This window comes from Diorhabda sublineata, chromosome 10, assembly GCF_026230105.1.
Source record: "Diorhabda sublineata isolate icDioSubl1.1 chromosome 10, icDioSubl1.1, whole genome shotgun sequence".
In the NCBI taxonomy this organism is placed as follows: domain Eukaryota; kingdom Metazoa; phylum Arthropoda; class Insecta; order Coleoptera; family Chrysomelidae; genus Diorhabda; species Diorhabda sublineata.
Window position 1 is genome coordinate 18,843,519 of NC_079483.1, and position 27,859 is coordinate 18,871,377.

The following is a 27,859-nucleotide window of genomic DNA, read 5'->3' on the forward strand; positions in this document are numbered from 1 at the left end:
TGAATTTACAGTTTTTCCATCTATTTCTTCAATATCTTCATAAATAAAACGTGTTTTAAATAATAAAACACTCTATAAAACACTCAATTTGAACTTATCCGTTTATTAACCTTTAAATGCAAAACAATTGTCGCTATTATTTTTTTATAAGATTTTAGACTTACTGTTCAACTTCTCTGTCCATAAAACATGTGTTTTATACTTGAAAAAACAAGCTATAAAACACTATTATCATTAATCTATTCAGTTATCAACGTTTTTGTACTAAAAAAAGTTATTATTGTTGAATTTACAGTTATTTCCATCCATATCTTTAATATCTTCATATATAAAACGTGTTTTAAATTAATAAAACACTCTATAAAACACTCAATTTGAACTTATCCGTTTATTAACCTTTAAATGCAAAACAATTGTCGCTATTATTTTTTTATAAGATTTTAGACTTACTGTTCAACTTCTCTGTCCATAAAACATGTGTTTTATACTTGAAAAAACAAGCTATAAAACACTATTGTCATTAATCTATTCCTTTATCAACGTTTACGTGCTAAAAAAAGTTGTTATTGTTGAATTTACAGTTTTTCCATCTATTTCTTCAATATCTTCATAAATAAAACGTGTTTTAAATAATAAAACACTCTATAAAACACTCAATTTGAACTTATCCGTTTATTAACCTTTAAATGCAAAACAATTGTCGCTATTATTTTTTTATAAGATTTTAGACTTACTGTTCAACTTCTCTGTCCATAAAACATGTGTTTTATACTTGAAAAAACAAGCTATAAAACACTATTATCATTAATCTATTCAGTTATCAACGTTTTTGTACTAAAAAAAGTTATTATTGTTGAATTTACAGTTATTTCCATCCATATCTTTAATATCTTCATATATAAAACGTGTTTTAAATTAATAAAACACTCTATAAAACACTCAATTTGAACTTATCCGTTTATTAACCTTTAAATGCAAAACAATTGTCGCTATTATTTTTTTATAAGATTTTAGACTTACTGTTCAACTTCTCTGTCCATAAAACATGTGTTTTATACTTGAAAAAACAAGCTATAAAACACTATTGTCATTAATCTATTCCTTTATCAACGTTTACGTGCTAAAAAAAGTTGTTATTGTTGAATTTACAGTTTTTCCATCTATTTCTTCAATATCTTCATAAATAAAACGTGTTTTAAATAATAAAACACTCTATAAAACACTCAATTTGAACTTATCCGTTTATTAACCTTTAAATGCAAAACAATTGTCGCTATTATTTTTTTATAAGATTTTAGACTTACTGTTCAACTTCTCTGTCCATAAAACATGTGTTTTATACTTGAAAAAACAAGCTATAAAACACTATTATCATTAATCTATTCAGTTATCAACGTTTTTGTACTAAAAAAAGTTATTATTGTTGAATTTACAGTTATTTCCATCCATATCTTTAATATCTTCATATATAAAACGTGTTTTAAATTAATAAAACAATCTATAAAACACTCAATTTGAACTTATCCGTTTATTAACCTTTAAATGCAAAACAATTGTCGCTATTATTTTTTTATAAGATTTTAGACTTACTGTTCAACTTCTCTGTCCATAAAACATGTGTTTTATACTTGAAAAAACAAGCTATAAAACACTATTGTCATTAATCTATTCCTTTATCAACGTTTATGTACAGAAAAAAGTTATTATTGTTGAATTTACAGTTATTTTCATCTATTTCTTCAATATCTTCATATATAAAACGTGTTTTAAATTAATAAAACACTTTATAAAACACTCAATTTGAACTTATTCGTTTATTAATCTTTAAATGCAAAACAATGGTTGCTATTATTTTTTTATAAGATTTTAGACTCACTGTTCAACTTCTCTGTCCATAAAACATGTGTTTTATATTTGAAAAAACAAGCTATAAAACACTATTATCATTAATCTATTCAGTTATCAACGTTTATATACTAAAAAAAGTTATTATTGTTGAATTTACAGTTATTTCCATCCATATCTTCAATATCTTCATATATAAAACGTGTTTTAAATTAATAAAACACTTTATAAAACACTCAATTTGAACTTATTCGTTTATTAATCTTTAAATGCAAAACAATGGTTGCTATTATTTTTTTATAAGATTTTAGACTCACTGTTCAACTTCTCTGTCCATAAAACATGTGTTTTATATTTGAAAAAACAAGCTATAAAACACTATTATCATTAATCTATTCAGTTATCAACGTTTATGTACTAAAAAAAGTTGTTATTGTTGAATTTACAGTTATTTCCATCCATATCTTCAATATCTTCATATATAAAACGTGTTTTAAATTAATAAAACACTTTATAAAACACTCAATTTGAACTTATTCGTTTATTAATCTTTAAATGCAAAACAATGGTTGCTATTATTTTTTTATAAGATTTTAGACTCACTGTTCAACTTCTCTGTCCATAAAACATGTGTTTTATATTTGAAAAAACAAGCTATAAAACACTATTATCATTAATCTATTCAGTTATCAACGTTTATATACTAAAAAAAGTTATTATTGTTGAATTTACAGTTATTTCCATCCATATCTTCAATATCTTCATATATAAAACGTGTTTTAAATTAATAAAACACTTTATAAAACACTCAATTTGAACTTATTCGTTTATTAATCTTTAAATGCAAAACAATGGTTGCTATTATTTTTTTATAAGATTTTAGACTCAGTGTTCAACTTCTCTGTCCATAAAACATGTGTTTTATATTTGAAAAAACAAGCTATAAAACACTATTATCATTAATCTATTCAGTTATCAACGTTTATATACTAAAAAAAGTTATTATTGTTGAATTTACAGTTATTTCCATCCATATCTTCAATATCTTCATATATAAAACGTGTTTTAAATTAATAAAACACTTTATAAAACACTCAATTTGAACTTATTCGTTTATTAATCTTTAAATGCAAAACAATGGTTGCTATTATTTTTTTATAAGATTTTAGACTCACTGTTCAACTTCTCTGTCCATAAAACATGTGTTTTATATTTGAAAAAACAAGCTATAAAACACTATTATCATTAATCTATTCAGTTATCAACGTTTATATACTAAAAAAAGTTATTATTGTTGAATTTACAGTTATTTCCATCCATATCTTTAATATCTTCATATATAAAACGTGTTTTAAATTAATAAAACACTCTATAAAACACTCAATTTGAACTTATCCGTTTATTAACCTTTAAATGCAAAACAATTGTCGCTATTATTTTTTTATAAGATTTTAGACTTACTGTTCAACTTCTCTGTCCATAAAACATGTGTTTTATACTTGAAAAAACAAGCTATAAAACACTATTGTCATTAATCTATTCCTTTATCAACGTTTACGTGCTAAAAAAAGTTGTTATTGTTGAATTTACAGTTTTTCCATCTATTTCTTCAATATCTTCATAAATAAAACGTGTTTTAAATAATAAAACACTCTATAAAACACTCAATTTGAACTTATCCGTTTATTAACCTTTAAATGCAAAACAATTGTCGCTATTATTTTTTTATAAGATTTTAGACTTACTGTTCAACTTCTCTGTCCATAAAACATGTGTTTTATACTTGAAAAAACAAGCTATAAAACACTATTGTCATTAATCTATTCCTTTATCAACGTTTATGTACTAAAAAAAGTTATTATTGTTGAATTTACAGTTATTTCCATCCATATCTTTAATATCTTTAATATCTTCATATATAAAACGTGTTTTAAATAATAAAACACTCTATAAAACACTCAATTTGAACTTATTCGTTTATTAATCTTTAAATGCAAAACAATTGTCGCTATTATTTTTTTATAAGATTTTAGACTTACTGTTCAACTTCTCTATCCATAAAACATGTGTTTTATACTTGAAAAAACAAGCTATAAAACACTATTGTCATTAATCTATTCCTTTATCAACGTTTATGTACAGAAAAAAGTTATTATTGTTGAATTTACAGTTATTTTCATCTATTTCTTCAATATCTTCATATATAAAACGTGTTTTAAATTAATAAAACACTTTATAAAACACTCAATTTGAACTTATTCGTTTATTAATCTTTAAATGCAAAACAATGGTTGCTATTATTTTTTTATAAGATTTTAGACTCACTGTTCAACTTCTCTGTCCATAAAACATGTGTTTTATATTTGAAAAAACAAGCTATAAAACACTATTATCATTAATCTATTCAGTTATCAACGTTTTTGTACTAAAAAAAGTTATTATTGTTGAATTTACAGTTATTTCCATCCATATCTTCAATATCTTCATATATAAAACGTGTTTTAAATTAATAAAACACTTTATAAAACACTCAATTTGAACTTATTCGTTTATTAATCTTTAAATGCAAAACAATTGTCGCTATTATTTTTTTATAAGATTTTAGACTTACTGTTCAACTTCTCTATCCATAAAACATGTGTTTTATACTTGAAAAAACAAGCTATAAAACACTATTGTCATTAATCTATTCCTTTATCAACGTTTATGTACAGAAAAAAGTTATTATTGTTGAATTTACAGTTATTTTCATCTATTTCTTCAATATCTTCATATATAAAACGTGTTTTAAATTAATAAAACACTTTATAAAACACTCAATTTGAACTTATTCGTTTATTAATCTTTAAATGCAAAACAATGGTTGCTATTATTTTTTTATAAGATTTTAGACTCACTGTTCAACTTCTCTGTCCATAAAACATGTGTTTTATATTTGAAAAAACAAGCTATAAAACACTATTATCATTAATCTATTCAGTTATCAACGTTTTTGTACTAAAAAAAGTTATTATTGTTGAATTTACAGTTATTTCCATCCATATCTTCAATATCTTCATATATAAAACGTGTTTTAAATTAATAAAACACTTTATAAAACACTCAATTTGAACTTATTCGTTTATTAATCTTTAAATGCAAAACAATTGTCGCTATTATTTTTTTATAAGATTTTAGACTTACTGTTCAACTTCTCTATCCATAAAACATGTGTTTTATACTTGAAAAAACAAGCTATAAAACACTATTGTCATTAATCTATTCCTTTATCAACGTTTATGTACAGAAAAAAGTTATTATTGTTGAATTTACAGTTATTTTCATCTATTTCTTCAATATCTTCATATATAAAACGTGTTTTAAATTAATAAAACACTTTATAAAACACTCAATTTGAACTTATTCGTTTATTAATCTTTAAATGCAAAACAATGGTTGCTATTATTTTTTTATAAGATTTTAGACTCACTGTTCAACTTCTCTGTCCATAAAACATGTGTTTTATATTTGAAAAAACAAGCTATAAAACACTATTATCATTAATCTATTCAGTTATCAACGTTTTTGTACTAAAAAAAGTTATTATTGTTGAATTTACAGTTATTTCCATCCATATCTTCAATATCTTCATATATAAAACGTGTTTTAAATTAATAAAACACTTTATAAAACACTCAATTTGAACTTATTCGTTTATTAATCTTTAAATGCAAAACAATTGTCGCTATTATTTTTTTATAAGATTTTAGACTTACTGTTCAACTTCTCTATCCATAAAACATGTGTTTTATACTTGAAAAAACAAGCTATAAAACACTATTGTCATTAATCTATTCCTTTATCAACGTTTATGTACAGAAAAAAGTTATTATTGTTGAATTTACAGTTATTTTCATCTATTTCTTCAATATCTTCATATATAAAACGTGTTTTAAATTAATAAAACACTTTATAAAACACTCAATTTGAACTTATTCGTTTATTAATCTTTAAATGCAAAACAATGGTTGCTATTATTTTTTTATAAGATTTTAGACTCACTGTTCAACTTCTCTGTCCATAAAACATGTGTTTTATATTTGAAAAAACAAGCTATAAAACACTATTATCATTAATCTATTCAGTTATCAACGTTTTTGTACTAAAAAAAGTTATTATTGTTGAATTTACAGTTATTTCCATCCATATCTTCAATATCTTCATATATAAAACGTGTTTTAAATTAATAAAACACTTTATAAAACACTCAATTTGAACTTATTCGTTTATTAATCTTTAAATGCAAAACAATGGTTGCTATTATTTTTTTATAAGATTTTAGACTCACTGTTCAACTTCTCTGTCCATAAAACATGTGTTTTATATTTGAAAAAACAAGCTATAAAACACTATTATCATTAATCTATTCATTTATCAACGTTTTTGTACTAAAAAAAGTTATTATTGTTGAATTTACAGTTATTTTCATCTATTTCTTCAATATCTTCATATATAAAACGTGTTTTAAATTAATAAAACACTTTATAAAACACTCAATTTGAACTTATCCGTTTATTAACCTTTAAATGCAAAACAATTGTCGCTATTATTTTTTTATAAGATTTTAGACTTACTGTTCAACTTCTCTGTCCATAAAACATGTGTTTTATATTTGAAAAAACAAGCTATAAAACACTATTATCATTAATCTATTCAGTTATCAACGTTTTTGTACTAAAAAAAGTTATTATTGTTGAATTTACAGTTATTTCCATCCATATCTTCAATATCTTCATATATAAAACGTGTTTTAAATTAATAAAACACTTTATAAAACACTCAATTTGAACTTATTCGTTTATTAATCTTTAAATGCAAAACAATTGTCGCTATTATTTTTTTATAAGATTTTAGACTTACTGTTCAACTTCTCTATCCATAAAACATGTGTTTTATACTTGAAAAAACAAGCTATAAAACACTATTGTCATTAATCTATTCCTTTATCAACGTTTATGTACAGAAAAAAGTTATTATTGTTGAATTTACAGTTATTTTCATCTATTTCTTCAATATCTTCATATATAAAACGTGTTTTAAATTAATAAAACACTTTATAAAACACTCAATTTGAACTTATTCGTTTATTAATCTTTAAATGCAAAACAATGGTTGCTATTATTTTTTTATAAGATTTTAGACTCACTGTTCAACTTCTCTGTCCATAAAACATGTGTTTTATATTTGAAAAAACAAGCTATAAAACACTATTATCATTAATCTATTCAGTTATCAACGTTTTTGTACTAAAAAAAGTTATTATTGTTGAATTTACAGTTATTTCCATCCATATCTTCAATATCTTCATATATAAAACGTGTTTTAAATTAATAAAACACTTTATAAAACACTCAATTTGAACTTATTCGTTTATTAATCTTTAAATGCAAAACAATTGTCGCTATTATTTTTTTATAAGATTTTAGACTTACTGTTCAACTTCTCTATCCATAAAACATGTGTTTTATACTTGAAAAAACAAGCTATAAAACACTATTGTCATTAATCTATTCCTTTATCAACGTTTATGTACAGAAAAAAGTTATTATTGTTGAATTTACAGTTATTTTCATCTATTTCTTCAATATCTTCATATATAAAACGTGTTTTAAATTAATAAAACACTTTATAAAACACTCAATTTGAACTTATTCGTTTATTAATCTTTAAATGCAAAACAATGGTTGCTATTATTTTTTTATAAGATTTTAGACTCACTGTTCAACTTCTCTGTCCATAAAACATGTGTTTTATATTTGAAAAAACAAGCTATAAAACACTATTATCATTAATCTATTCAGTTATCAACGTTTTTGTACTAAAAAAAGTTATTATTGTTGAATTTACAGTTATTTCCATCCATATCTTCAATATCTTCATATATAAAACGTGTTTTAAATTAATAAAACACTTTATAAAACACTCAATTTGAACTTATTCGTTTATTAATCTTTAAATGCAAAACAATTGTCGCTATTATTTTTTTATAAGATTTTAGACTTACTGTTCAACTTCTCTATCCATAAAACATGTGTTTTATACTTGAAAAAACAAGCTATAAAACACTATTGTCATTAATCTATTCCTTTATCAACGTTTATGTACAGAAAAAAGTTATTATTGTTGAATTTACAGTTATTTTCATCTATTTCTTCAATATCTTCATATATAAAACGTGTTTTAAATTAATAAAACACTTTATAAAACACTCAATTTGAACTTATTCGTTTATTAATCTTTAAATGCAAAACAATGGTTGCTATTATTTTTTTATAAGATTTTAGACTCACTGTTCAACTTCTCTGTCCATAAAACATGTGTTTTATATTTGAAAAAACAAGCTATAAAACACTATTATCATTAATCTATTCAGTTATCAACGTTTTTGTACTAAAAAAAGTTATTATTGTTGAATTTACAGTTATTTCCATCCATATCTTCAATATCTTCATATATAAAACGTGTTTTAAATTAATAAAACACTTTATAAAACACTCAATTTGAACTTATTCGTTTATTAATCTTTAAATGCAAAACAATGGTTGCTATTATTTTTTTATAAGATTTTAGACTCACTGTTCAACTTCTCTGTCCATAAAACATGTGTTTTATATTTGAAAAAACAAGCTATAAAACACTATTATCATTAATCTATTCATTTATCAACGTTTTTGTACTAAAAAAAGTTATTATTGTTGAATTTACAGTTATTTTCATCTATTTCTTCAATATCTTCATATATAAAACGTGTTTTAAATTAATAAAACACTTTATAAAACACTCAATTTGAACTTATCCGTTTATTAACCTTTAAATGCAAAACAATTGTCGCTATTATTTTTTTATAAGATTTTAGACTTACTGTTCAACTTCTCTGTCCATAAAACATGTGTTTTATATTTGAAAAAACAAGCTATAAAACACTATTATCATTAATCTATTCATTTATCAACGTTTTTGTACTAAAAAAAGTTATTATTGTTGAATTTACAGTTATTTCTATTTATTTTTTCAATATATAAAACATGTGTTTTAAATAATAAAATATTCTATAAAACACTCAATTAACCTTTAAATGCAAAACAATGGTTGCCATTATTTGTTTGTTGATTTAGTTTGTTGGTATTGGTAACAGAATTTTTAAAATCGATTGTCTGTATCTGTATTAAGAATTTTCAATTTAAAATGTCGCAACAATTTTTCTAGACACGGACGATTGTTCCCCGAACCCTTGTCGAAATAACGGAACCTGCATAGATGGCGTCGCAGACTTCGAATGCGATTGCAAAGACGGCTGGAAAGGTAAAACGTGTTCGTTAAAAGACGGCCATTGCGATCACGCGACTTGCAAAAACGGCGGAACTTGTCAAGATTTAGGAAGCACTTTTATATGCAGATGTCCTCCGGATTGGGAAGGTACAATTAACCATTATTATTACAATTCGCGTCCCCTTAATGTTTATTATTTCAGGTACAACGTGTCACATTGCCAAACAAACGGCTTGCCGATCGAACCCCTGCCTGAACGGCGGTACTTGCGTGAATAACGGCGATTATTACCAGTGCATATGCAAAGACGGTTTCCAAGGGAATCTCTGCCAAGAAGACGTTAATGATTGCAATCCCCAACCGTGTTACAACGGGGGAAAATGTATAGACGGCGTCAATTGGTTTTTGTGCGAATGCGCGCCGGGATTCACGGGACCCGATTGTAGAATCAACGTTAACGAATGTTCTTCGAATCCGTGCGGTTATGGTGGTACCTGCATCGACGATATTGGAGATTTTAAATGTATTTGTCCGACGGGAAGAAAAGGAAAACGATGTAATGGTGAGTAATCAATTTTTTTTATTACATAAAGTCAATTATATTGATCTTAATCGTTTTTCGACTACTTTATCTATAAAACATGTGTTTTATATGAAATAAAACACTCCCTAATATGAAAAACACCTAACGCAACGTAAATTTATTTCTATTTGTTTGATCAATGACGTCACCTATAAAACATGTGTTTTATATTCCAAAAAACACACCATAAAACACCCCCTAAGAATCTATTCGTTCATTAATATTCATTTACGAAAAAACGTCATTTTTTTGTTTTTTTTTTCTTTTCATTTGTTGAATAGCCTCATCTATAAAACACTCGTTTTATCAGTCATAAAACACCCCATAAAAACTCAATATAAATTTGGTTTATATAAAAAACTTCATTTCTTTGATTTTTTTTTTTCTAATTTTTTCGATTTATTCGTTTAATTACGTCACCCATAAAAATGTGTTTTATATATCATAAAACACACCATAAAACACTCCCTAAGAATTTATTCATTCGTTTACGAAGAAACGTCATTTTTTGTTTTGTTTTTTCTTTTTATTTGTTAAATAGCCTCATCTATAAAACACTCGTTTTATCAGTCATAAAACACTCCATAAAAACATAAATCCAATTTTGTTTATATAAAAAACGTTGTTATTCTTTCTCTTTCTATATTTTTATTTATTTGTTCAGTTACTTACTTACCTATAAATCATGGGTTTCGTTTGCCATAAAACACTTGAAATCTCGCCATAAAACACTCGATATAAATTTATTAATTAATATACGGATATATACAAAGGAAATGTAACTATTTTTTTTTTCGAACTATTCCTATCTATAAGTTTAACTGTTTTACCCATAAAACACGTGTTTTATAGTTCGTAAAACACTTGAAAACATAATTTTACTCGCATCGTTATACGAAAAATCGTTTTCCTTCTATTCTTTGATTTTTTATATCCATTTGCTCAACTGTTTCACCTTTAAAACATGTTTCATAAGCCATAAAACACTTGAAATCTCGCCATAAAACACTCGATATGAAGTTATTAATTAATATACGGATATATACTAAGGAAATGTATCTATTTTTTTTTTTCGAACTATTCCTATCTATAAGTTTAACTGTTTTACCCATAAAACACGTGTTTTATAGTTCGTAAAACACTTGAAAACATAAATTTACTCGCATCGTTATACGAAAAATCGTTTTCCTTCTATTCTTTGATTTTTTATATCCATTTGCTCAACTGTTTCACCTTTAAAACATGTTTCATAAGCCATAAAACACTTGAAATCTCGCCATAAAACACTCGATATGAAGTTATTAATTAATATACGGATATATACTAAGGAAATGTATCTATTTTTTTTTCGAACTATTCCTATCTATAAGTTTAACTGTTTTACCCATAAAACACGTGTTTTAGAGATCGTAAAACAATTGAAAACATAAATTTACTCGCATCGTTATACGAAAAATCGTTTTCCTTCTATTCTTTGATTTTTTATATCCATTTGCTCAACTGTTTCACCTTTAAAACATGTTTCATAAGCCATAAAACACTTGAAATCTCGCCATAAAACACTCGATATGAAGTTATTAATTAATATACGGATATATACTAAGGAAATGTATCTATTTTTTTTTCGAACTATTCCTATCTATAAGTTTAACTGTTTTACCCATAAAACACGTGTTTTAGAGATCGTAAAACAATTGAAAACATAAATTTACTCGCATCGTTATACGAAAAATCGTTTTCCTTCTATTCTTTGATTTTTTATATCCATTTGCTCAACTGTTTCACCTTTAAAACATGTTTCATAAGCCATAAAACACTTGAAATCTCGCCATAAAACACTCGATATGAAGTTATTAATTAATATACGGATATATACTAAGGAAATGTATCTATTTTTTTTTTCGAACTATTCCTATCTATAAGTTTAACTGTTTTACCCATAAAACACGTGTTTTATAGTTCGTAAAACACTTGAAAACATAAATTTACTCGCATCGTTATACGAAAAATCGTTTTCCTTCTATTCTTTGATTCTTTATATCCATTTGCTCAACTGTTTCACCTTTAAAACATGTTTCATAAGCCATAAAACACTTGAAATCTCGCCATAAAACACTCGATATGAAGTTATTAATTAACATACGGATATATACTAAGGAAATGTATTTATTTTTTTTCGAACTATTCCCTATAAGTTTAACTGTTTTACCCATAAAACATGTGTTTTATAGTTCGTAAAACACTTGAAAACATAAATTTACTCGCATCGTTATACGAAAAATCGTTTTCCTTCTATTCTTTGATTTTTTATATCCATTTGCTCAACTGTTTCACCTTTAAAACATGTTTCATAAGCCATAAAACACTTGAAATCTCGCCATAAAACACTCGATATGAAGTTATTAATTAACATACGGATATATACTAAGGAAATGTATTTATTTTTTTTCGAACTATTCCCTATAAGTTTAACTGTTTTACCCATAAAACATGTGTTTTATAGTTCGTAAAACACTTGAAAACATAAATTTACTCGCATCGTTATACGAAAAATCGTTTTCCTTCTATTCTTTGATTTTTTATATCCATTTGCTCAACTGTTTCACCTTTAAAACATGTTTCATAAGCCATAAAACACTTGAAATCTCGCCATAAAACACTCGATATGAAGTTATTAATTAATATACGGATATATACTAAGGAAATGTATTTATTTTTTTTCGAACTATTCCCTATAAGTTTAACTGTTTTACCCATAAAACACGTGTTTTATAGTTCGTAAAACACTTGAAAACATAATTTTACTCGCATCGTTATACGAAAAATCGTTTTCCTTCTATTCTTTGATTTTTTATATCCATTTGCTCAACTGTTTCACCTTTAAAACATGTTTCATAAGCCATAAAACACTTGAAATCTCGCCATAAAACACTCGATATGAAGTTATTAATTAATATACGGATATATACTAAGGAAATGTATTTATTTTTTTTCGAACTATTCCCTATAAGTTTAACTGTTTTACCCATAAAACACGTGTTTTATAGTTCGTAAAACACTTGAAAACATAAATTTACTCGCATCGTTATACGAAAAATCGTTTTCCTTCTATTCTTTGATTTTTTATATCCATTTGCTCAACTGTTTCACCTTTAAAACATGTTTCATAAGCCATAAAACACTTGAAATCTCGCCATAAAACACTCGATATGAAGTTATTAATTAATATACGGATATATACTAAGGAAATGTATCTATTTTTTTTTCGAACTATTCCTATCTATAAGTTTAACTGTTTTACCCATAAAACACGTGTTTTATAGTTCGTAAAACACTTGAAAACATAAATTTACTCGCATCGTTATACGAAAAATCGTTTTCCTTCTATTCTTTGATTTTTTATATCCATTTGCTCAACTGTTTCACCTTTAAAACATGTTTCATAAGCCATAAAACACTTGAAATCTCGCCATAAAACACTCGATATGAAGTTATTAATTAATATACGGATATATACTAAGGAAATGTATCTATTTTTTTTTTTCGAACTATTCCTATCTATAAGTTTAACTGTTTTACCCATAAAACACGTGTTTTATAGTTCGTAAAACACTTGAAAACATAAATTTACTCGCATCGTTATACGAAAAATCGTTTTCCTTCTATTCTTTGATTCTTTATATCCATTTGCTCAACTGTTTCACCTTTAAAACATGTTTCATAAGCCATAAAACACTTGAAATCTCGCCATAAAACACTCGATATGAAGTTATTAATTAACATACGGATATATACTAAGGAAATGTATCTATTTTTTTTTTCGAACTATTCCTATCTATAAGTTTAACTGTTTTACCCATAAAACACGTGTTTTATAGATCGTAAAACAATTGAAAACATAAATTTACTCGCATCGTTATACGAAAAATCGTTTTCCTTCTATTCTTTGATTCTTTATATCCATTTGCTCAACTGTTTCACCTTTAAAACATGTTTCATAAGCCATAAAACATACTTAGAAACTTAGAAAAACTTAGAAACATACTATAAAACACTTTTAACTTCTTCCGGTGCGATATATTTTCTATCAATTATTTTAAAACATTATTGCTCGAACAATTACAATAAACAATCACCATTCATCGTTTCAGTCAAAGATCCAGCTCATCTCCCAGCTACAGGTAGCTGCCCGTGGAACAGTCACACTTTGGAAAACAACGTAACGTGGCAACACGAATGCAACACGTGCATGTGCACCAACGGCATCGTAAAATGCACCAGAGTATGGTGCGGACTCGGAAATTGTCGCAACTCCAATCAAAACGTTTGCAACTTGAGTCAAGTGTGCGTTCCCTCCGCTTCGGAATCTTGTCTATCCCCACCATGTTCACCGTACGGGGAATGTAGAGAATTGGAAAGCGGAAGAAGCGTCAAACCGCCTTCATTACCGACACCTAGCACTTGTTGGCCGAACCAAGCGGTACTGAGCAATACTTGCGCTAGACTAACCCTTTTACTAGATAAGGGTAAATTACCTCAAGGGACTACGGTCGAAGGGCTATGCGGCGATTTGAGGAGACTGCTAGCGAACCAACAAGCCATAGAAGGACTCCAAGATACTTTGGTGTTGCTGTGCGATTTGAAAATCGGCTATAACGATACGGTGGAAGTCACTTTGGTAAGTACTCTAAAGTTAAAAACCCTAAACTAGATTTGAAAATTTGTTTTTTGTATTTCAGTCCGGCGATCGATGGGTATTGGACGGTATACGAGTGGTAGGCGAAGCTATATCTCGGAAACAAACCAGTCTACTTGGTCTAGCTTCGATCGTAGAAGTGAAAGTCGAAACCGCTCTCGTATCCGGCGAACAACAGACCAACACTTACCTTATAGCTTTGGTTTGTTTCATAATCATCCTCTTGGTCACCGCTGGAGTGGCGGTTACTTTGTACCTCAGACAGCGCAGGAGAAATTTGGGACTCAGCGGTGTGAATCTTTCACCATCCACGGACGCTTGTCACAGGAATCACGAAGACGAAAAATCCAATAATCTTCAGAACGAAGAAAATTTAAGGAGGTAAAGTTAATCCTTTCGATTCGGTCAATATTGACGATCATTTTGGAATACTGAACACATAGTTTACACCAACACTACACCGACACACACTAAGTACACTGAAAGTAAACTAAAACCTAATAACTTACCTGTTTTCATATCTGACACCACCAGACTTTGAAATATTCTCGTAGCTTTTATACAACAGTCCGGAATATTCAATAACTGTTTAACGTATAGGTGAAGACCAAAAAGAAGAAGAATAACCTCAAAATTGTACAACGTATCTAACCTCTTAGCAATATTATTGATTATAGGAAAATCGTTTATTGAAGAAGAAGAGTTTTATAATGAAAATATGAATATTTTTTCAATTTTCGACATGATTATTTATATTTATACCACCAGGAACATTTTCGGAAACAGATCTTCACTTCACAGATTTCTTCACTAATGACACTATCTAATTAAAAAGTAGTTCTTCATTATTTACATTCTTTCTTGTTTAATTGAGAATTTAACGTCATTTACTCACATTTCCTTTCATCACTAATTATACTTTCATTGTTAACTTCCACGAAATGTCAGTTAAAATCAGCAGGATACGATACTTACTTTTTAAATAACCCTCGTATGTTAATTTTCACTTTTGTATAGGGATATCAATAATCTTGTCTATTATTACTATCTTTTGGGTGTAATATTATTTTCTAACCTTCAAATATCTGTCATTCACCACCTTAGTTGGTATTTAATTGAAATAAATATTTTCTTTACAATATTTTTGCTTCTTTTTAATAAATATATCTCTGAGAACTGTTTGAACTTTCTTAATCGATTACTATTGACAGTTGTCATACGAACAATCGATTATTTTCAAGTTTCGATCAATTGTCATAATTTTATATTGAAAATCATGAATTTCATAGTTTTTAAATCCAAATTACACTTTTTTACAAAAATTTATTAAAGTGTACAATAGAAAATTTTTCCCAGTGTAATCGGAGAAATCGATCTTTTTATCGTTTCGTTCGATGCTCATATCGTAACATCAAAAATTATTTTCTTACACCTAGTCAACATATATTAACATTTTTTTGCATAGAAACTTCTCTCAGTGTATTCTATTTTACTATATTTGCCTAAAAATGTTTTTTTTTTGCAAAATTATTGCTTCTTTCTATTAAGATAATAGTTTGAACTTTACTAATCGATTCTTGAATTGACACCTGTCATACGTACAATCGATTATTTTCAAGTTTCGATCAATTGTCATAATTTTATATTGAAAATCATGAATTTCATAGTTATTAAATCCAAATTACACTTTTTTACAAAAATTTATTAAAGTGTACAATAGAAAATTTTTCCCAGTGTAATCGGAGAAGTCGATCTTTTCATCGTTTCGTTCGATACTCATGTCGTAACATCAAAACTTATTTTCTTACACCTAGTCAACATATTAACATTTTTTTTGCATAAAAACTTCTCTCAGTGTATTCTATTTTACTATATTTGCCTAAAAATGTTTTTTTTGTAAAATTATTGCTTCTTTCTATAAAGATAATAGTTTGAACTTTATTAATCGATTCTTGAATTGACACCTGTCATACAAACAATCGTATTTTTCACAGATATTTCTAATAAAAAACTTAACATTTAATCCGGGAAATGTATTTTTCGTACAGAGCCGTGTAGATCATATTTTCTCTTATTACAGATACGCAAATCCTTTAAAAGACGACGTCGGTAGCTTAGCCAGCATCAATTCTATGGATATGCCGAGAGTGAGTGTAGTACGGCCGATGTCCAGTATCCTCCCACATGACAGTTCGAGCGAAATGCTCGAAATGATATCGGAGATCGATTGTCCGGGCTCGAGGAAAACTATGTTGGTATTACCGAGCACCAGCGCTTCCGACGGCGCACTTAAACTACACGACACCGTTAAAGGTAACGAAGGACTTAATAGCGCCCATCGTAGCAGCCAGATTATGCTGTACAAAGCGCAAAATCCGGACGTTCGGAAAAATACGGCCGCGTTCGACGATTCCTCGGCGCACAAGGATTTTAGTAAAAGTATTATCAATGTGAATAAACAGAGGACTTCGCAACAGCAACAGAGTACTAGTGCGGACGTTTTGACTGTACTTGTTTGAGGGCAAGTGTTTTTTTCATTTTAATATTTTTATGTTAAAAGGTCCTGAACTGCAATTTATCAAGATATGTGTGGATGTCTTAACTTATTTGTAGGTTAATTAATTCCTATAAGTTTTGTTGTCGATATATACAGTGCGGAACAAAAAACAAAGAATTTTCAACTAATGCAAGTAATCATTAAAAACGCTGTTATTTATTTCATATACATTCTCAGTACTTAACGAACAAATGAAGTAGTAGAAAATTTTTTTATACGACAAATGTCACATTTCGTAGGATTGAATCTTGAAATTACATTATAATTTTCGTTATTTTCTAATATTCACTTATCACTCTTAATTACAAAACCAAAACAAAAATATTTTTTAGGTTATATGAGTTTATGTTGTGTCCCTGTCTGGATATTATGAATATCATTAACTATTACATAAATTCAAATCTAGGGGCTAATAAATATGAACTTTTGACATCATTTTGTTGAGACTTGGAGCAGTAGAAGCTTCTCTAGATCTAACTCCAAATTTTCTCAGGATATTTATCACGTTTTATCAAAAAACAAGTACATTTCGAGCCACAGATGGTCTATTATGTTGCCCAGCTTCTTTATATGTAACTACTGTGAATTTTGACAAGTTAAACTTACTGTATATTGCATTTTGGTAAGTCTTGGGGCAGTAGAAGCTTCTCTAGATCTAACTCCAAATTTTCTCAGGATATTTATCACGTTTTATCAAAAAACAAGTACATTTCGAACCTCAGATGGCCTATTATGTTGCCCAGCTTCTTTATATGTAACTACTGTGAATATTGACAAGTTAAACTTACTGTATATTACATTTTGGCAAGTCTTGGGGCAGTAGAAGCTTCTCTAGATGGAACTCCAAATTTTCTCAGGATATTTATCACTTTTTATCAAAAAACAAGTACATTTCGAGCCACAGATGGTCTATTATGTTGCCCAGCTTCTTTATATGTAACTACTGTGAATTTTGACAAGTTAAACTTAATGTATATTGCATTTTGGCAATTCTTGGGGCAGTAGAAGCTTCTCTAGATGGAACTCCAAATTTTCTCAGGATATTTATCACGTTTTATCAAAAAACAAGTACATTTCGAGCCACAGATGGTCTATTATGCTGCCCAGCTTCTTTATATGTAACTACTGTGAATTTTGACAAGTTAAACTTAATGTATATTGCATTTTGGCAATTCTTGGGGCAGTAGAAGCTTCTCTAGATGGAACTCCAAATTTTCTCAGGATATTTATCACGTTTTATCAAAAAACAAGTACATTTCGAGCCACAGATGGTCTATTATGCTGCCCAGCTTCTTTATATGTAACTACTGTGAATTTTGACAAGTTAAACTTAATGTATATTGCATTTTGGCAATTCTTGGGGCAGTAGAAGCTTCTCTAGATGGAACTCCAAATTTTCTCAGGATATTTATCACGTTTTATCAAAAAACAAGTACATTTCGAGCCACAGATGGTCTATTATGCTGCCCAGCTTCTTTATATGTAACTACTGTGAATTTTGACAAGTTAAACTTAATGTATATTGCATTTTGGCAATTCTTGGGGCAGTAGAAGCTTCTCTAGATCGAACTCCAAATTTTCTCAGGATATTTATCACGTTTTATCATCAAACAAGTATATTTCGAACTTCAGATGGCCTATTATGTTGCCCAGCTTCTTTATATGTAACTACTGTGAATTTTGACAAGTTAAACTTACTGTATATTGCATTTTGGTAAGTCTTGGGGCAGTAGAAGCTTCTCTAGATCTAACTCCAAATTTTCTCAGGATATTTATCACGTTTTATCAAAAAACAAGTACATTTCGAACCTCAGATGGCCTATTATTTTGTCCAGCTTCTTTATATGTAACTACTGTGAATGTTGACACGTTAAACTTACTGTATAGTGTACCTTAGTGAACCCTGGGGCAGTAGGAGCCCCTCTAAGGTCTAACTCTAAATTATCTCAGGATATTTAGCACGTTTAATGAAGAAACTAATACATTTCGAGTCTTAGATAGCCAATTATATTGCCCAGTCTTCTTATAAGTAACTACTATGAATGTTAATATTTTAAACTTACTGTATATTGCAGTCTGGTGAGTTTTGGGGCAGTAAGAGCTCCTAGGTCTAATTCTGAACTATCTCAGGATATTTATCACGTTTTGTGAAGAAACAAGTACGTTTTTAGTCTCAATAGCACAGTAAATGTCGATTAACTTTGTACCTCTGACTCTGTTCATCTTCGATAAGGGAAATTATTCTTACCACTTTATTTATGGTTAAATTCTAATTAGTATTAACGGAAACGTTGTATATTCAGATTTGTACGCTATAATTATAATTAAACACAAATTGAATACTTGGAGATGAAGGATCAAGTCGAATGCTATCGAGGTTTCTGTAATTTTATAGGTAATGCAATATTTTTTTCATGGAGTTTATATAATTGTAAATATTAATATATATATATATATATATATACTTGATGAGTTGGATAATTAGTGATTTTATAATAAACTTTAATGGTAAATAATCTATAGAGAACTCTAAATGAAGTGATATGTGGAGAAATTGATCTCGTGATGATTAAAACCTGGTGACACAAATAATTAAGTTTTTAATAGTGTGATATTATTTAATATTTTTGATTTTGTTTTTATCAATACGGTATGAGACAAAAGTAGCTATAGAATATTTGGTTTTTCTATCTTCTTTTTTTCTCTTTTTTTATTATTTTCTTCCGAATAATATTTTTTATTTTATTTGTGCAATAATCAACTTCAATCCTGTCAAATCTTTATCCATACATTTATTCGAAAATAAATAACGTGTCAAACTTTTTAATTTAAATCTGGCAACAATGTATGCTTACGTGAGAATACGTTATCTTTTATCTCTCGAAAATATGTCTAGAACAATAACTGTCGTCGTATTTCATAAAATTTTATCAAAATAAAATATGATAAAAATTTCTATACTATACGCATAAAGAAAAAATTTTATTTGTACTAATGGAATATTTTAATAATCGTTTTAATATTGGTTACACCATGGAATTAAAAGCGAAGGAAGGACAGCAGCCATTTATACACATTGACAGCAACTGCGACGGAAATAGCCATTTTGTTAGAGAGCACGTGTTTGTTTAGGATGAATTAGACTTAAATGTTAAAAAATAATTAATAATAATAAGAATAATTAATAATTTAACAACAAAATCTGATACTATAGGATATAATTCCATTTGAAAACCATAATAATTTTTTATTAGAAAGCGTTCCTTTTATGTAATTCACTACAAATAAATTTTCTTTGTTCCTAATGGCAATGCTTTACGTGTCTTAAAATCTAATTTAGTATCAAAAGAGACCTAAAATGAAGAGTTAGCAACAAAAACTTATTAAAGAATTCACAAAAAATAATTTTTATACAGCACGCCTATGGTAAACCGGATATTGCCGTCCGCCATATGCAATGACGTCAAACTTTTGTTTATTGCTCGTTCCTTTCATTTTTAATTCAATTGGTTGAACGAATTGTCGTAATTTGTGTATGAATAAAGATTTTACATGGATTGGAATAGAAATTGAAGATATTTTACCAAAAAAAAAATACTTTTGTCTCATCTTGTATGGCTTGTTAGAAGTTTTCAAATTATTTTTATTTAAAATAAAAGTTCTGTATATCAGAATAAACAATTGTAAATATATTAATATTTTTGTTTTATTTTTTTTTGTATTTATTGTATTATTGTTCCTGATTTTATGAAGTGTGTATTACATAAGATGTATCTTTAATTTTTTGTCGTTTCCTTTATAATTTATTATAATTTTTTCTTACAGTTTTTTAATGATAATTGAATGGGCCTTAGAAATAAATCACTTTTATGTAAAATTTTCGAGAAATATATTATTATTTGTATTTTGTAAATACTGTAAATAGTCTCGTAACTTATGTTAAAAGATTGTTTTTGAAACTTTGACATAACCTGGAGTATTTTTTTCGAACCATTTATCGGTGTACCAAAAAACGAACAGATAAAAATTTATTAAAAACTAAAGTGAAATTTTTGAGATTATGTGTAAAAAATCAAACTATTAATTTTGTTTCACCATAACAGTTTTTTTATTAAACTTTGCTTACCCATAACACATTTATTATTAATTTATTATGTTTAGAAATACAAATATTTTTTTTAATAAAATGGCAGCTAATATACATAATTCGTACGAGTTTTTTGATAGAAAATTATTAAATACTCTAAATAAAATTGTTATATTGAATTTTAAACTTTTGAAAACAATCTTATAGAAAACTTCATTTTTCAATCTTTAAATGGAACAAGAAACAGTATTTTTTTATTAGTGCCTTTATTTAGTGCCTATAGGAAAAAGTTGTGAATGAAGTTTTCGTCATTTATACTTTGAAAGTATTAAAATTGAAGTTACAGATTTGTATATTTTGTAAAATGATTTGCATTATATTTTAATAAAAATGGAAGAGCTTTTGTAATAAAAAATAAATAAATAAATAAAATGAGCTTTTATCATTTATGAGAAAAATAAAATTGTTTCCTCAAATAATCGTTTTTCTAAAATTTCCCTCTAGATCATAATTTCTATATACAATTTCGTAATATATTTATATATCCATCAAACAACGAATATCTATAAAAAAATTAAATTCCTAAATGCAAACCTTTCCCTTAATCCTGCACAAAAATACCTAAAAGTGACTTCAACACTAGCAATTAATTTAATAAACTCACATATTATCAAAATTTACGCAGTAACACTAAATCCAATTTCTAATAAATACACCACTGTACACTATAACACTAAATGTACCATAATTATATTATTCCAATAACTTTTATGTGGAATATTCAACAAAAATGTCAAAAAACTCGATTCTTGAAGCAGATGGTGCCAATGTTAAAAATAAGACCTTTTAAATAACATAAACAATCATTAACAGTCTGTTTGTCTCGTCTCACATTGTATATAAACCAAATGATATTTAAAAAGAATTATTTTCAACAACTTTTTAACACAATATTGGTTCACATTTTAAACATTCTGTATTTAACTTCTCTAAATTCACAAACACTTTAAAACTGAAGAAAAATAGCGGGAATGCATATGGAATGTCATCGAAAACTACGATCGGGTTATCCCGATCGTGATCTGAATGATTAGAAAGTAATCCGAATCGCGTCCACTGTCATTTGGAAATTAATCGAAGTGAATGAATATTCGGAAACTAATCAGGATCACGTTCATAGTTCTTCGGAAACTAATTGACTTAATCGGCTAGTAATCATATGATCCTTTCTATGTTGGCAGACCAGTGGCCAAATGCGATCAACTGATGGGTTGTTTTATTTGTCTATGGTTATCTACTATTAATTGACTTGAGCAGCGTGATTTATAAATTACTGAGATTTGCAGTTCTTATACTTTTTACAAAAAAGTAGTGATTGAAAGATCTAGATCATATTCTAAATGTGCAATTTTCACTGAAAACTTGGACGCTTGTTTCGGAAACTGTGATCCAAATCTCGTTGTTACTTCGATCAGTTTTTAACATAGATAAATTAAATATGATGACGCTATATTGTTAGCTATAGTAACTCTATTAATTACCAATATTATTGCGATATAAACTTTCACTATTATAGTTATTAATAATTTCAATAATATTTCTTTCCTGAAAAATATTCCAGTAAAATTACTTTGTTAGTTTATCTATGGCGTGATATCTGTCAAACGTATAAATTCAGTACGGAATTTGCTTCTGTCTTTAGATATCCTCCTATATCCTATTCAGCCTTCATTTTTATTGGTATAAACAACTCGAGATTTGGTTGGTATAGTTTCACATCATATTTAATTGTTTCGAAATTATAATTTTTTTAAAGTGAATGTTTATTACGTCAATATTTCAAAACTAGTATTCCAATCTCGTAGTGATTCAATTTCATGTCAAGTTTTTTAAATCAAGTAATTATGGTTTGCAAAAATTCATTCCCGACAACTGTAAATATAGTTTGTAAGGTAAGATTTATATAATTCCATTCTGTTATTCTTATATTCCAAATAAATATATGATAGTAACATTGGAATTCTTTAATTGTGCAATAACTTTATCAATTTCGTTTTTTTTTATCGAATGGAATAATTTCCATAGAAAATGTTATTTTAAGTAGCTTAAGAAAGAATAGAATATATTTTTATTATAATTTCTGATCATTGTTTAAATTAATCTATGATTTGACATAATCATAATTGATAAAAAACTCTTGAAGCTGATTTATAAAAAAAGTTGTTGCTATCGGGAAATACTGTAATTATATTCATTTATTTTAACTGGTTTTTTATGTCTTTAGTCAATATGTAAATATGGGAAAACTGATTATGAAACATAGTGAACTTGTTGGAGGTTTTATAAATTATTTCAAATTTAAGAATATAATTAAAAAAGTACGTAAAGGTAAGAATAACTAACAAAAATTTTAACCTAATTATATATTTAACCTGATGTATCCAAGACAATTGTATGTAAACACTTAAATTACGTAAATTTGAATTATAAATTGAAATTTCATATCTTGTATATTTGTTTGGGAGTGCATAACACACTTCGTAGAATTAGTTGGATTTTAAATTATAGTTTTCTTATCTCTTTCCTTTGAACTCTATGAAAATTTTAATTAAATATTTTTTATATTACCTCTATCATATGTTTGTTTGAAGGTTATTCATAACATGTTATTTTCAATTTTATTTGAACAGTAAATTGTTAATTATTATTACCATTAAGAAGCTAAAGAAACTTTGTTGTTTTGCAATAATATGAGGTATTAAGTCGATATTTATGACAGTTCATTTTCTATCATGACAGAATCTGCACATTAGTAAATAATAGATAAGCAAATCTATTTTTGCTTCCATTAAGATTGAAAAATTGGTTTTATATTTTCTTAAACCTTTAAAATATGTTCTTATCGTATCTTCCATGTTCTATAACAAAAAATTAAAAAGATCAAGAAATTAATTTCCTTTATTTAATTCTTTAAAAGTATTTGAAACTTCTTTTTTCGTTTAATTAAATTTTATGTTCGATTAATTATTTTTTTTTTGCAGATTTGGACGTTTTGTGAAACGTTTTCATAAATATCTATTCAAAACTTGCTCGTATTTCAAGCAAGTGTCTTTACTCTTTCATATCCTGCTTAATATTTTAAAAAATATCAGTATTTTTTTCCCCTTTGTATCTATTATTCCGAATAAACAAGATGTCCACTAAGGAAGATCGTTCGATAAGTTCTGCCATTTCTTTTCCTCAGTGGATGAAAAATAAAAGTACTAGGTGAGTTATTATTTAAAAACAGATCGTTATTACCAACAATTTTAATGAAATCCATTTTATTTTTTATTATTGTTTCGTATTATACGTCCCAATAACTATAACCAATATCACATTAATTTTGTAAATCTGGCAACGCCGATTATGACGAGTAGTATCATGTGAGTCTGATATAAACGCCACAATAAAGAATATCAACATCCAGTAAAATTTTGTCGTACGTGAAGCCAAAAATGTTTTGGCTACCAAATAACGTATCCACGAGGTAGTGGTTGGTTTTTTTTTTGTCTAATTTAGTGTTTTATATATCCAATAGGAATGAAATATGGGTTCGCAACTAAAAGATAGGTACATTATTTTTATTAATCTTCTAATTGCTTATTATTTATAGTGTTAAAAAAATGCGCTTTTGTTTATCAAATACGATTTAAATATAGATTTTATTTTGGTTCCTTATCGGAAGATTAACACATTTTGTTTATATTTATAATGTTCAGTGACGTAATTAAATTATTTGGATGCAATTTTTATTGTTATTTACTAAATAAATAGAAATTGGATACCGTTTACTATAGAAAGGATCATTATTTTAAAATTAATAATATTTCTATTAGCTCGTTGATTTATTAGGAGGTTATGGTACAATGTCGATCAGCTGATTCGAGTGTGGACACCATTATTGATGTCTTAGATCGTCACTAACGATTTTATTATTTATAGCTTCACTTTTTTGAGTAAAATTAAATGAGACGTAGAATTTATTGAGCTATATTTAAACGATTCCGAATTATACGAGATTTAATGCAAAAGAAACGTTATATCACATATTAATTATACAATGTACGTTCGAAATTTCTATGCCTAATTACACTATATTGATTTTAATCAATATTTTAATATGATAAATTGGTATAACCTTGGGGATTTTACTTTTAGAACTAACATTACTATTTAAGTCGCGTGTCTAACTAAGGAAAACATTTTTTTTATGTCAAAAATCGATTTTATTCATTAATGCCTCGACAACATTACCAACTACACGCTTCGTTTGAGCTGAATTTGTTACCGGCGCGTATTTTTTTGAGATAGTCACTGGGGGCCAGATCTGGACTACACGGTGGATGAGGAAGCAATTCGTGTAAATGCTACAGTGGGATCTAGGGGGTAGAAGAAGAATAAGAACTAAAATCAACCCCCGTGGATTAAAATTGACTTGTTTCGACTTTTTTTTTCAATTTATATAAAATTTATGATATTTACCATTGGTAAAAATCTTCGGTGGACTTTGTTTTATAATACTTATTGATCATTTTTTTTTTTAATTGCAAGATCTTTGTACTAATTTTTTTTCGTAGATTCGAATTGGATCCAAGTGCGTTTTCACCTACAGAACTAGATGATAATTTTATGCTGTATTACAGAAAACCTAAAGTAGAAGAACCAAAGATACCCGAAACCACAATCATAGCTACCAATTTGCCGGAAAATATAACCGTAGCGACTGTAACTAAAAAGAAAGCTGATTTTTCGCAACAATCCGTTTCTTGCCAAAATTTTCTTCCTGATAATCAAGGTAACAATCAATTTACACTACGCTATATGCATTTACACTATTTATGTAGAATTGGATTGTTGTTGTATTACTTACCGAATGCTTTCTTGTCTTCTGTCATGTCTGAGAGTGCTTGAGAGTCTCATATGATTTGTCGCTGCCCTTTTAGTGGTAGATTCGATTAGTATCACAATTCTACTAAATTTAGATGTTACAGGGAATAATCGAAATGTAAATACCAATTCAACATATTTAAGAATAGTTTAGAGGGGATTTTACATAGATTGTACTCAGTTTTATATTCAGTTTCAGAGTTAACGGCTGTTACTAGGCAAAATAACTCTGAAATGAAAATCAAACCTTTGATAATTGTGGACGAAGGTTCGGATGAAGAAGCTGCCGCCAAATGCGGCAGTTCCATTATTAAAGTAGCTTCCGAGATGATTTCCATTCAAGGTTTAGGACTGAGACCTTGCGAACAGGAAGCGGTTAAATATAACGGAAGGCAGAGAAGAAATAGCAAATCGTTACCGGCGTCGCCTAGTACAAGTCCCAAGGCTAACAGAAAAATGAATAAATATTTTACGGGGGCGTTTACGGACGTCGATAAACCGAAAGGTGAGTCGAGATTTTTCTTTTTTTCTTTTTTTACATTAATCTGACTTTTCAGGGATGATTCGAACGTTCTAGATGTTTCCAGGTTGTTCCAAGTCGAGTATCTGGAAATATCTAGAATATTTTGAAGTGAGTCAATTACCCAGAAATTTTGAGATTTTTTTAGAGCCCTAAACCTGCAAAATTTCTATAAAATATTTTTTGTATTGTCGTTTTTTTTTCATTACATTCAATTTGACCCTTAATTTACTATTTATATTCACATTTCCGTCCAATTAAATTGAATCGACGTTCCAGACACGTTTCCAATGCTCTAGATACTTCCAGATGACTTAAAAGGATATCGTATCTCGAAATTTCTGATATATTACTACATAGATACATTTCTCAACACGTTGACTGCCATGTGTGTCATAATTTGTCGCGCACCAGCTTATGTACATTTTAAATCGTCTAAAAACGGCAGTCGACGTGTTAATATTAACATAAAGCAGGGTCGGATTGGCTCAGGGTGTTATCGTGATACTACTTTAAATATATTTGTCTTGACATGCAAATTGGATGGACGTCCATCTTCTAGATATTTCCGATTCATCGAATTTTCTAGATAATCTAATTCGCTTTTTAATGTATAAATTTAGCAGGGTCGATTTAAAGAAATTTTTTATTTTTTCCAACAGGCGGTTGGATATTATCGAATTTGTTAGCGAAACGCGAACTTTGCCAATCAGCGGATCAAATAAAAGAGGAAGTTCGAGAAGATTTGGAAAGGGCGTCGTCTACTTACAGTATCAAAGAATCGAAAACTCCTCCTGTACTTCGTGCTAAACCTTCCGAATTGAGAGAAATGAACTTTTGGTCTCCCACTTCGATGTAATTCTCATTTTTAGGTATTAGTAGTTTAAGTGAAAAAAAAAGAAGAATTAGTGTTTGCATGATTGTTTTTATTTAATTTTTTTTCTATTCCCAAATATATTTTTCATTGAATATAATTATTTTTACGGTTACGGATTAGAGTTGACAAATTCTGGTCGAACAGAACTTTGGTAAAAATTCGCAAAATTATTTTTCTATAAATATTTTTGATAACAAAATTAAGAATTTTAATATATATTTTCGTATTTTGTTACCCTACAGGATCAAAAATTATACGAATTCATAAATTTTGACATATACACGGTGATTTTGTATAATTTTATTGTTTTCTTGGTATTTTGTTAGTATTTCATTTTGATATTATGCAGGATATTTCTAAAAAACACTGTATATATAAATAAATTTGTTCTTATTAAGATTTTCGATTAGTAAAATAAAATTATGTTGTTTAACTTTTGTTTTTATTTAACTACCTA

General features: G+C 27.5%; 2 protein-coding genes across 4 annotated transcripts in view; both read left to right on the forward strand.

Moving 5' to 3' along the window:
* The window catches only part of LOC130449808 (protein jagged-1b), a 245,081-nt gene extending 227,770 nt beyond the window's left edge, over positions 1-17,311 (forward strand). Inside the window, exons 14-18 of the mRNA XM_056787827.1 lie at positions 9,091-9,300; positions 9,356-9,715; positions 13,888-14,414; positions 14,476-14,813; positions 16,513-17,311. Of these exons, the coding sequence (XP_056643805.1) occupies positions 9,091-9,300; positions 9,356-9,715; positions 13,888-14,414; positions 14,476-14,813; positions 16,513-16,951 (1,874 nt within the window). The 3' untranslated portion in view covers positions 16,952-17,311. The remainder of the gene's footprint in view (positions 1-9,090; positions 9,301-9,355; positions 9,716-13,887; positions 14,415-14,475; positions 14,814-16,512) is intronic.
* Positions 17,312-22,726: 5,415 nt separating this feature from the next.
* LOC130449235 (uncharacterized) lies at positions 22,727-27,835 on the forward strand. Of its 3 annotated transcripts, none has more exons than XM_056786921.1 (5): positions 22,727-23,028; positions 24,118-24,343; positions 25,696-25,913; positions 26,199-26,510; positions 27,188-27,835. In XM_056786921.1, the coding sequence occupies exons 2-5, from the start codon at positions 24,270-24,272 to the stop codon at positions 27,382-27,384; spliced, it is 801 nt and encodes a 266-aa protein (XP_056642899.1). In that variant the 5' UTR covers positions 22,727-23,028; positions 24,118-24,269; the 3' UTR covers positions 27,385-27,835. The 3 variants fall into 3 exon arrangements, with proteins under 3 accessions (XP_056642899.1, XP_056642898.1, XP_056642900.1); XM_056786920.1 differs by lacking the exon at positions 22,727-23,028 and adding an exon at positions 23,165-23,464; XM_056786922.1 differs by lacking the exons at positions 22,727-23,028; positions 24,118-24,343 and adding an exon at positions 24,486-24,688.
* Positions 27,836-27,859: the final 24 nt, after the last annotated feature.